Source organism: Oncorhynchus gorbuscha, linkage group LG05, assembly GCF_021184085.1.
Source record: "Oncorhynchus gorbuscha isolate QuinsamMale2020 ecotype Even-year linkage group LG05, OgorEven_v1.0, whole genome shotgun sequence".
In the NCBI taxonomy this organism is placed as follows: Eukaryota; Metazoa; Chordata; class Actinopteri; order Salmoniformes; family Salmonidae; genus Oncorhynchus; species Oncorhynchus gorbuscha.
The window spans coordinates 90,634,652-90,647,160 of NC_060177.1; the positions used below are offsets into that span (position 1 = coordinate 90,634,652).

Consider the following 12,509-nt stretch of genomic DNA (forward strand, 5'->3'; position numbering starts at 1 on the left):
TGTAGTTTTATCTATGCCTTGGCTGGTTCATGTTTATGGTAATGCACATCAATTAGAACTAGTTCCCAGAGTGTGAATCACCACAGACACAGTGGGTCTGTAGTCATCTGGTGCTGAAATGTCACCTAGGCAACGCGCCCAGAACGGAACAGCCTGGATGTCTTTTGTTAAACGTTCCAGATGACAACAAAACTCAAACCCCTCGCTGTACTGTAGCTCTGCCCGGGCCGGCCAGTGATATCACGGGCGTAAAGCGAGTCTTCTGGGACCGTGTGTGTGTGTGTGTGTGTGTGTGTGTGTGTGTGTGTGTGTGTGTGTGTGTGTGTGTGTGTGTGTGTGTGTGTGTGTGTGTGTGTGTGTGTGTGTGTGGTATGAGTCTGACATGACAGGTGCTGCCATCCCTCCTCCTCTCAGCCTGGTTGTCTTAAGTCACAGGATGGATGGATCCAGGATAAAGGGTTGAGCGCTGCTGTCGGCTTGATGTACCTCTCCACTTCTCCATCCCTCCTCCAGCTCTCCACCTCTCCACCTCTCCATCTCCCTCTCCATCCTCTCCACCTCTCCACCCCTCCATCTCTCCATCTCTCTCCATCTCTCCATCTCTCCACCCTCTCCATCTCTCCACCTCTCCATCTCTCCCACCTCTCCATCTCTCCATCTCTCCAGCTCTCCACCTCTCCACCTCTCCATCTCCTCCACCTCTCCACCTCTCCACCTCTCCATCTCTCCATCTCTCCATCTCTCCATCTCTCCACCTCTCCATCTCTCCACCTCTCCATCTCTCCACCTCTCCACCTCTCCACCTCTCCACCTCTCCACCTCTCCATCTCTCCACCTCTCCATCTCTCTCTCCACCTCTCCATCTCTCCACCTCTCCATCTCTCCACCTCTCCATCTCCATCTCCACCTCTCCATCTCCATCTCTCCACCTCTCCACCTCTCCACCTCTCCATCTCTCCACCTCTCCACCTCTCCATCTCTCCACCTCTCCACCTCTCCATCTCTCCACCTCTCCATCTCTCCACCTCTCCACCTCTCCATCTCTCCTCCACCTCTCCACCTCTCCATCTCTCCTCCACCTCTCCATCTCTCCATCTCTCCACCTCTCCACCTCTCCACCTCTCCACCTCTCCACCTCTCCACCTCTCCATCTCTCCATCTCTCCATCTCTCCACCTCTCCACCTCTCCATCTCTCCATCTCTCCATCTCTCCACCTCTCCATCTCTCCATCTCTCCACCTCTCCATCTCTCCTCTCCACCTCTCCACCTCTCTCCATCTCTCCACCTCTCCACTTCTCCATCTCTCCACCTCTCCACTTCTCCATCTCTCCACCTCTCATCTCTTCATATGTCTCCTATCCACCAACCCCTCTCTCCATCTCTTCATATGTCTCCTATCCACCAACCGCTCTCTTCATTTGCTCATCTGTCTCCTATCCACCAACCCCTCTCTTCATCTGCTCATCTGTCTCCTATCTACCAACCGCTCTCTTCATTTGCTCATCTGTCTCCTATCCACCAACCCCTCTCTTCATCTGTCTCCTATCCACCAACCCCTCTCTTCATCTGCTCATCTGTCTCCTATCCACCAACCCCTCTCTTCATCTGTCTCCTATCCACCAACCCCTCTCTTCATCTGCTCATCAGTCTCCTATCCACCAACCCCTCTCTTCATCTGTCTCCTATCCACCAACCCCTCTCTTCATCTGCTCATATGTCTCCTATCCACCAACCCCTCTCTTCATCTGTCTCCTATCCACCAACCCCTCTCTTCATCTGCTCATCTGTCTCCTATCCACCAACCCCTCTCTTCATCTGTCTCCTATCCACCAACCCCTCTCTTCATCTGCTCATATGTCTCCTATCCACCAACCCCTTTCTTCATCTGTCTCCTATCCACCAACCCCTCTCTTCATCTGTCTCCTATCCACCAACCCCTCTCTCCATCTGTCTCCTATCCACCAACCCCTCTCTTCATCTGTCTCCTATCCACCAACCCCTCTCTTCATATGTTCATCTGTCTCCTATCCACCAACCCCTCTCTTCATCTGTCTCCTATCCACCAACCCCTCTCTTCATCTGTCTCCTATCCACCAACCCCTCTCTTCATCTGTCTCCTATCCACCAACCCCTCTCTCCATCTGTTCATCTGTCTGCTATCCACCAACCCCTCTCTTCATCTGTCTGCTATCCACCAACCCCTCTCTTCATCTGTCTGCTATCCACCAACCCCTCTCTTCATCTGCTCATCTGTCTCCTATCCACCAACCCCTCTCTTCATCTGTCTGCTATCCACCAACCCCTCTCTTCATCTGCTCATCTGTCTCCTATCCACCAACCCCTCTCTTCATATGTCTCCTATCCACCAACCCCTCTCTTCATCTCTTCATCTGTCTCCTATCCACCAACCCCTCTCTTCATCTCTTCATATGTCTCCTATCCACCAACCCCTCTCTTCATACGTCTCCTATCCACCAACCCCTCTCTTCTTATGTCTCCTATCCACCAACCCCTCTCTTCATCTGTCTCCTATCCACCAACCCCTCTCTTCATCTGCTCATCTGTCTCCTATCCACCAACCCCTCTCTTCATCTGTCTCCTATCCACCAACCCCTCTCTTCATCTGCTCATTTGTCTCCTATCCACCAACCCCTCTCTTCATCTCTTCATATGTCTCCTATCCACCAACCCCTCTCTTCATCTCTTCATATGTCTCCTATCCACCAACCCCTCTCTTCATCTCTTCATATGTCTCCTATCCACCAACCCCTCTCTCCATCTCTTCATATGTCTCCTATCCACCAACCCCTCTCTCCATCTGTTCATATGTCTCCTATCCACCAACCCCTCTCTTCATCTCTTCATATGTCTCCTATCCACCAACCCCTCTCTTCATCTGTCTCCTATCCACCAACCCCTCTATCCATCTGTTCATATGTCTCCTATCCACCAACCCCTCTCTCCATCTGTTCATATGTCTCCTATCCACCAACCCCTCTCTTCATACGTCTCCTATCCACCAACCCCTCTCTTCATCTGTCTCCTATCCACCAACCCCTCTCTCCATCTGTTCATATGTCTCCTATCCACCAACCCCTCTCTCCATCTGTTCATCTGTCTCCTATCCACCAACCCCTCTCTCCATCTGTTCATATGTCTCCTATCCACCAACCCCTCTCTCCATCTGTTCATATGTCTCCTATCCACCAACCCCTCTCTCCATCTGTTCATATGTCTCCTATCCACCAACCCCTCTCTCCATCTGTTCATATGTCTCCTATCCACCAACCCCTCTCTTTATCTGTCTCCTATCCACCAACCCCTCTCTTTATCCCTTCATATGTCTCCTATCCACAAACCCCTCTCTTTATCTGTCTCCTATCCACCAACCCCTCTCTCCATCTGTTCATATGTCTCCTATCCACCAACCCCTCTCTTCATCTGTCTCCTATCCACCAACCCCTCTCTTTATCCCTTCATATGTCTCCTATCCACAAACCCCTCTCTTTATCTGTCTCCTATCCACCAACCCCTCTCTCCATCTGTTCATATGTCTCCTATCCACCAACCCCTCTCTCCATCTGTTCATATGTCTCCTATCCACCAACCCCTCTCTCCATCTGTTCATATGTCTCCTATCCACCAACCCCTCTCTTCATCTGTCTCCTATCCACCAACCCCTCTCTTTATCTGTCTCCTATCCATGTCCATCTCTTCATTGTCTCCTATCCACCAACCCCTCTCTTCATATGTCTCCTATCCACCAACCCCTCTCTCCATCTGTTCATATGTCTCCTATCCACCAACCCCTCTCTTCATCTGTCTCCTATCCACCAACCCCTCTCTTTATCCCTTTATATGTCTCCTTTCCACCAACCCCTCTCTTTATCTGTCTCCTATCCACCAACCCCTCTCCATCTCTTCATATGTCTCCTATCCACCAACCCCTCTCTTCATATGTCTCCTATCCACCAACCCCTCTCTCCATCTGTTCATATGTCTCCTATCCACCAACCCCTCTCTCCATCTGTTCATATGTCTCCTATCCACCAACCCCTCTCTCCATCTGTTCATATGTCTCCTATCCACCAACCCCTCTCTTCATATGTCTCCTATCCACCAACCCCTCTCTTCATCTGTCTCCTATCCACCAACCCCTTCTCCATCTGTTCATGTCTCCTATCCACCAACCCCTCTCTTCTGTTCATCTGTCTCCTATCCACCAACCCCTCTCTCCATCTGTTCATATGTCTCCTATCCACCAACCCCTCTCTCCATCTGTTCATATGTCTCCTATCCACCAACCCCTCTCTCCATCTGTTCATATGTCTCCTATCCACCAACCCCTCTCTCCATCTGTTCATATGTCTCCTATCCACCAACCCCTCTCTTTATCTGTCTCCTATCCACCACCAACCCCTCTCTTTATCCCTTCATATGTCTCCTATCCACAAACCCCTCTCTTTATCTGTCTCCTATCCACCAACCCCTCTCTCCATCTGTTCATATGTCTCCTATCCACCAACCCCTCTCTTCATCTGTCTCCTATCCACCAACCCCTCTCTTTATCCCTTCATATGTCTCCTATCCACAAACCCCTCTCTTTATCTGTCTCCACCAACCCCTCTCTCCATCTGTCTGTCTCCTATCCACCAACCCCTCTCTTTATCTGTTCATATGTCTCCTATCCACCAACCCCTCTCTCCATCTGTTCATATGTCTCCTATCCACCAACCCCTCTCTCCATCTGTTCATATGTCTCCTATCCACCAACCCCTCTCTTCATCTGTCTCCTATCCACCAACCCCTCTCCATCTCTTCATATGTCTCCTATCCACCAACCCCTCTCTTCATATGTCTCCTATCCACCAACCCCTCTCTCCATCTGTTCATATGTCTCCTATCCACCAACCCCTCTCTTCATCTGTCTCCTATCCACCAACCCCTCTCTTTATCCCTTTATATGTCTCCTTTCCACCAACCCCTCTCTTTATCTGTCTCCTATCCACCAACCCCTCTCCATCTCTTCATATGTCTCCTATCCACCAACCCCTCTCTTCATATGTCTCCTATCCACCAACCCCTCTCTCCATCTGTTCATATGTCTCCTATCCACCAACCCCTCTCTCCATCTGTTCATATGTCTCCTATCCACCAACCCCTCTCTCCATCTGTTCATATGTCTCCTATCCACCAACCCCTCTCTTCATATGTCTCCTATCCACCAACCCCTCTCTCCATCTGTTCATATGTCTCCTATCCACCAACCCCTCTCTTCATCTGTTCATATGTCTCCTATCCACCAACCCCTCTCTTTATCTGTTCATATGTCTCCTATCCACCAACCCCTCTCTCCATCTGTTCATATGTCTCCTATCCACCAACCCCTCTCTCCATCTGTTCATATGTCTCCTATCCACCAACCCCTCTCTCCATCTGTTCATATGTCTCCTATCCACCAACCCCTCTCTTCATCTCTTCATCTGTCTCCTATCCACCAACCCCTCTCTTCATATGTTCATATGTCTCATAGGGGTTTTGTGGATTGGGGTAGAGGTTCTGTGGATCAGGGAAGAGGTTTTGTAGATTGGGGTAGAAGTTCTGTGGATCAGGGAAGAGGTTTTGTAGATTGGGTTAGAGGTTCTGTGGATCAGGGAAGAGGTTTTGTAGATTGGGGTAGAGGTTCTGTGGATCAGGGAAGAGGTTTTGTAGATTGGGGTAGAGGTTCTGTGGATCAGGGAAGAGGTTTTGTGGATCGGGATAGAGGTTTTGTGGATCGGGGTAGAAGTTTTGTGGATCTGGATAGAGGTTTTGTGGATCGGGGAAGATTTTCTGTGGATCAGGGAAGAAGTTCTGTGGATCGGGGTAGAGGTTCTGTGGATCGGGGTAGAGGTTCTGTGGATCGGGGTAGAGGTTCTGTGGATCGGGGTAGAGGTTCTGTGGATCGGGGTAGAGGTTCTGTGGATCGGGGTAGAGGTTCTATGGATCGGGGTAGAGGTTCTGTGGATCGGGGTAGAGGTTCTGTGGATCGGGGTAGAGGTTCTGTGGATCGGGGTAGAGGTTCTGTGGATCGGGGTAGAGGTTCTGTGGATCGGGGTAGAGGATCTGTGGATCGGGGTAGAGGTGGGGGAGAGGTGTCATCTTCTCTCTTCCTGTAAAGGCAGCGTGTTGACTCTGACATGTTGACGCACAACCTGCAGCGATGGAATGTACAGGGAATCTTTCCTTCATCAGGGTAGATGGTGTATCTTTCCTTCATCAGGGTAGATGGTGTATCTTTCCTTCATCAGGGTAGATGGTGTATCTTTCCTTCATCAGGGTAGATGGTGTATCTTTCCTTCATCAGGGTAGATGGTGTATCTTTCCTTCATCAGGGTAGATGGTGTATCTTTCCTTCATCAGGGTAGATGGTGTATCTTTCCTTCATCAGGGTAGATGGTGTATCTTTCCTTCATCAGGGTAGATGGTGTATCTTTCCTTCATCAGGGTAGATGGTGTATCTTTCCTTCATCAGGGTAGATGGTGTATCTTTCCTTCATCAGGGTAGATGGTGAATCTTTCCTTCATCAGGGTAGATGGTGTATCTTTCCTTCATCAGGGTAGATGGTGTATCTTTCCTTCATCAGGGTAGATGGTGTATCTTTCCTTCATCAGGGTAGATGGTGTATCTTTCCTTCATCAGGGTAGATGGTGTATCTTTCCTTCATCAGGGTCGATAGTGTATCTTTCGTGAGTTATATCCCATGTTGCCTTAGGTTTACAGGCAGCAGTGTGTGTGTGTTTCTGTGTCCCTCCGTGCAGGCGTGTTTTATTCATCAGGATAGATAGACAGTATGTCCTGTATATCTGTAGGGAGGTGGGTGTTTCCCAGGTGGATGGTGATCACGAAAATCTGTTCTGTATTGTAGAGGCTTAACCTACAGCTTGAAGAGCGTGTCGCTAATTAAACACTCACCTCTCTTCTGCCGTGCCGGTGGATTTACCCGACAACAGCTGCGATGCATTTCATTAAAACAGGAAGCTTAGGGTGAAGCAGAAAAAGAGGCACTGTGGGAGAACAATAAAAACAACACCAAACCCATGTTATTCAGGTAGGAAGCTACGAGCTCACAAAACACCCTGGGAGGAAATTCTGTGAAGCAAAACAATAAAAACAACACCAAACCCATGTTATTCAGGTAGGAAGCTACGAGCTCACAAAACACCCTGGGAGGAAATTCTGTGAAGCAAAACAATAAAAAACAACACCAAACCTGTGTTATTCTTCGGGTTATTTTTCGGGTTATTTTGGTTATTCTTCAATTTATTCTTTTGGTTATTCTTCTGGTTATTTATGAAAAAATAAAATCTGTTTATTTTCACCTCCTGAATTGACTGAATGGGAACCTAAAATAACCCCTGGTCCCTGTCTGGTGCGACTCCTCCAGGTGCATTGGGGAGAGAAGGGCTCCACAGAGGAAGGGGCGAGGCTGGAGAAGGCTAAGAATGCTGTAGTGTCTGTTCCTGAGGAGGTGGAAGAGCCCACGATGGCCAGACGGACCCCCAAACCCACCCCTACATACCACCAGCGCCAGGAGTCCAAATGGTACACCCCTATAAAGGTACGTTCAAGATTACGTCTGAAAATGGCACCCTATTCCCTTAACTCTCTTGTTTTGGTCAGAGCCTGATCAGGCCGAGTCAGCTGGAGATGGCTTCCGGAAGTTTCGTCTCACTACTGTCTTCACTTCCACCGATTCTATGAGTGACATTGTGAAAGCGAACTGTTAGTGACAGTATCTTTGTTTTCCATTGTCTCTGATCGTGACACATTTCCTCCTCCTCTTCTTCCTATATTCAGGGTCGTCTGGATGCGCTGTGGGCTTTACTGCGGCGACAGTATGACCGAGTTTCCCTCATGAGACCCAACTCTGCGGACAAAGTAAGCCACTAGAAAATAACCGCTGAGGCTCAACCCGAACCCATAACCCACACCCGCGTTAAACCAATTACGAGATCCAAAATTGACACGGATCATAGCATAGCCATCATCAGCAGCAGTAACAGTGATATCTTGGCTTGTGGAGTTTCAGTCCTTGAACCGCTCTACGTTATTGACCGCAGGAAGAAATGATGTCATCGTGACATCAGCCAATGGGGATCTGAATAAGGACCAAAGAGTAAGTTGTGGATTCCCAGACACAGATTAAACCTTTTGCTGGACATTGGACATTCTCCGTTAAAAAGTGCTTTTTAGACTTAATCTGTGTCCGGGAAACCGGTCCTTGTCCATTGAATCTCTAATGTGCAGGATAGGCTTAATCTGTGTCTGGGAAACCGGTCCTTGTCCATTGAATCTCTAATGTGCAGGAAAGGCTTAATCTGTGTCCGGGAAACCGGTCCTTGTCCATTGAATCTCTAATGTGCAGGATAGGCTTAATCTGTGTCCGGGAAACCGGTCCTTGTCCATTGAATCTCTAATGTGCAGGATAGGCTTAATCTGTGAAATTGGCCCTAGATGTAAGTTAGAGAGTTGGGGTAGTGTGAGTCAGTTGTTTTAGTTTGTGAGTTGTGGTTCAGAGGGTGGAAGTGGACTGGAACGTGTTGTTAGCATTGTGTTGTTGTAACCTAATGGGTGTAAGCAGCAGCTGCAGCATGTGATGTGTGACAGGAATGACCCTATATGGAGAACTCTGCCTGCTTGATTTTATATACCTCTCAGCAATGGGTGTGGCTGAAATAGCCTTAAGGGTTTAAGTCTTCTCTCTCTCTCTCTCTCTCTCTCTCTCTCTCTCTCTCTCTCTCTCTCTCTCTCTCTCTCTCTCTCTCTCTCTCTCTCTCTCTCTCTCTCTCTCTCTCTCTCTCTCTCTCTCTCTCTCTCTCTCTCTCTCTCTCTCTCTCTCTCTCTCTCTCTCTCTCTCTCTCTCTCTCTCTCTCTCTCTCTCTCTCTCTCTCTCTCTCTCTCTCTCTCTCTCTCTCTCTCTCTCTCTCTCTCTCTCTCTCTCGATAAGTGCCTTTCTCATGAAACCTAAAACCCTATCCCATTGACCAACAATTTCCTGTCCTCTGTGGATACCTCCTGTCTTTACCTCAGTCCTGTCACCTGTGTTTAACACTGGGTAATGTATTGGTAATGTAACCATTTATAGAGTGATGTCTCTCTCTCTCTCTATCTCTCTCTCTCTCTCTCTCTCTCTCTCTCTCTCTCTCTCTCTCTCTCTCTCTCTCTCTCTCTCTCTCTCTCTCTCTCTCTCTCTCTCTCTCTCTCTCTCTCTCTCTCTCTCTCTCTCTCTCTCTCTCTCGCTCTCCCCTCTCTCTCTCTCCCTCTCTGTCGCTCTCCCCTCTCTCTCTCCCTCTCTGTCACTCTCCCCTCTCTCTCCCTCTCTGTCGCTCTCCCCTCTCTCTCTCGCTCTCTGTCGCTCTCCCCTCTCTCTGTAGCTCTCTCTCTCCCCCTCTGTCCTCTGTCCTCTCTCTCCCTATCTCCCACTCTCTCTCTCTCCTCTCTCTCTCCCTCGCAGTAACAGTAGCAGTAACAGTAGTAGTAACAGTAGTAGTAGTAACAGTAACAGTAACAGTAACGTTAATAGTAACAGTGGTAGTAGTAACAGTAACAGTAGTAGTAACAGTAGCAGTAACAGTAGTAGTAACAGTAACAGTAACAGTAGTAGTAACAGTAGTAGTAACAGTAACAGTAGTAGTAGTAACAGTAACAGTAGTAGTAACAGTAACAGTAGTAGTAACAGTAACAGTAACAGTAACAGTAACAGTAGTAGTAACAGTAGTAGTAGTAGTAACAGTAGTAGTAACAGTAGCAGTAACAGTAGCAGTAACAGTAGTAGTAACAGTAACAGTAAAAGTAGTAGTAACAGTAAAAGTAGTAGTAACAGTAACAGTAGCAGCAACAGTAGTAGTAACAGTAGTAGTAACAGTAGTAGTAACCGTAACAGTAGTAGTAACAGTAGTAGTAACAGTAGTAGTAACAGTAACAGTAGTAGTAACAGTAACAGTAGTAGTAACAGTAACAGTAGTAGTAACAGTAACAGTAGTAGTAACAGTAACAGTAGCAGCAACAGTAGTAGTAACAGTAACAGTAGCAGCAACAGTAGTAGTAACAGTAGTAGTAACAGTAGTAGTAACAGTAACAGTAGTAGTAACAGTAGTAGTAACAGTAGTAGTAACAGTAACAGTAACAGTAGTAGTAACAGTAACAGTAACAGTAGTAGTAACAGTAACAGTAGCAGTAACAGTAGTAGTAACAGTAGTAGTAACAGTAACAGTAACAGTAACAGTAGTAGTAACAGTAGTAGTAGTAGTAACAGTAGTAGTAGTAGTAACAGTAGTAGTAACAGTAGTAGTAGTAGTAACAGTAACAGTAGTAGTAGTAGTAACAGTAACAGTAGTAGTAGTAGTAGTAACAGTAGTAGTAACAGTAGTAGTAGTAGTAACAGTAGTAGTAGTAGTAACAGTAGTAGTAACAGTAGTAGTAGTAGTAACAGTAACAGTAGTAGTAACAGTAGTAGTAACAGTAACAGTAGTAGTAACAGTAACAGTAGTAGTAACAGTAACAGTAGTAGTAACAGTAGTAGTAGTAACAGTAACAGTAACAGTAACGTTAATAGTAACCGTGGTAGTAGTAACAGTAACAGTAGTAGTAGTAGTAACAGTAACAGTAGTAGTAACAGTAACAGTAACAGTAGTAGTAACAGTAACAGTAACAGTAGTAGTAACAGTAACAGTAACAGTAACAGTAGTAGTAACAGTAGTAGTAACAGTAACAGTAGTAGTAGTAACAGTAACAGTAGTAGTAACAGTAACAGTAGTAGTAACAGTAACAGTAGTAGTAACAGTAACAGTAACATTAGTAGTAGTAACAGTAACAGTAACAGTAGTAGTAACAGTAGTAGTAGTAACAGTAACAGTAACAGTAACAGTAACAGTAACAGTAGTAGTAACAGTAGTAGTAGTAGTAACAGTAGTAGTAACAGTAGCAGTAGTAGTAACAGTAGCAGTAACAGTAGTAGTAACAGTAACAGTAAAAGTAGTAGTAACAGTAAAAGTAGTAGTAACAGTAACAGTAGCAGCAACAGTAGTAGTAACAGTAGTAGTAACAGTAGTAGTAACAGTAGTAGTAACAGTAACAGTAGTAGTAACAGTAACAGTAGTAGTAACAGTAACAGTAGTAGTAACAGTAACAGTAGTAGTAACAGTAACAGTAGTAGTAACAGTAACAGTAACAGTAGTAGTAGTAACAGTAGTAGTAACAGTAGTAGTAGTACAGTAGTAGTAACAGTAACAGTAGCAGTAACAGTAGTAGTAACAGTAGTAGTAACAGTAGTAGTAACAGTAACAGTAGTAGTAACAGTAACAGTAACAGTAGTAGTAACAGTAACAGTAACAGTAGTAGTAACAGTAGTAGTAACAGTAACAGTAGTAGTAACAGTAAGAGTAACAGTAGTAGTAACAGTAGTAGTAACAGTAACAGTAGTAGTAACAGTAACAGTAGTAGTAACAGTAACAGTAGCAGTAACAGTAACAGTAACAGTAACAGTAGTAGTAACAGTAACAGTAACAGTAACAGTAACAGTAACAGTAACAGTAGTAGTAACAGTAGTAGTAGTAGTAACAGTAGTAAGTAGTAGTAACAGTAGTAGTAACAGTAGTAGTAACAGTAACAGTAGTAGTAGTAGTAACAGTAACAGTAGTAGTAGTAGTAGTAACAGTAACAGTAGTAGTAGTAGTAACAGTAACAGTAGTAGTAACAGTAACAGTAACAGTAGCAGCAACAGTAGTAGTAACAGTAGTAGTAACAGTAGCAGTAACAGTAACAGTAGTAGTAACAGTAGTAGTAACAGTAGTAGTAACAGTAACAGTAACAGTAGTAGTAACAGTAGTAGTAACAGTAACAGTAGTAGTAACAGTAACAGTAGTAGTAACAGTAACAGTAACAGTAGTAGTAACAGTAACAGTAGTAGTAACAGTAACAGTAACAGTAGCAGTAACAGTAACAGTAGTAGTAGTAGTAACAGTAACAGTAACAGTAGTAGTAACAGTAACAGTAACAGTAGCAGTAACAGTAACAGTAGTAGTAACAGTAACAGTAACAGTAGTAGTAACAGTAACAGTAACAGTAGTAGTAGTAGTAACAGTAACAGTAATAGTAACAGTAACAGTAGTAGTACAGTAACAGTAACAGTAACAGTAGTAGTAACAGTAACAGTAGTAGTAACAGTAACAGTAGCAGCAACAGTAGTAGTAACAGTAGTAGTAACAGTAACAGTAACAGTAACAGTAGTAGTAACAGTAGTAGTAGTAGTAACAGTAGTAGTAGTAGTAACAGTAGTAGTAACAGTAGTAGTAGTAGTAACAGTAACAGTAGTAGTAGTAGTAACAGTAACAGTAGTAGTAGTAGTAGTAACAGTAACAGTAGTAGTAGTAACAGTAGTAGTAACAGTAACAGTAGTAGTAACAGTAGTAGTAACAGTAACAGTAACAGTAACAGTAGTAGTAACAGTAGTAGTAGTAGTAACAG

General features: G+C 45.4%; 1 protein-coding gene across 1 annotated transcript in view; it reads left to right on the plus strand.

Moving 5' to 3' along the window:
- The window catches only part of LOC124036648 (anthrax toxin receptor 2-like), a 158,304-nt gene that overhangs the window by 67,718 nt on the left and 78,077 nt on the right, over positions 1-12,509 (plus strand). The window contains exons 14-15 of the mRNA XM_046351471.1: positions 7,429-7,602; positions 7,842-7,922. Coding sequence (XP_046207427.1) covers positions 7,429-7,602; positions 7,842-7,922 — 255 coding nt within the window. The remainder of the gene's footprint in view (positions 1-7,428; positions 7,603-7,841; positions 7,923-12,509) is intronic.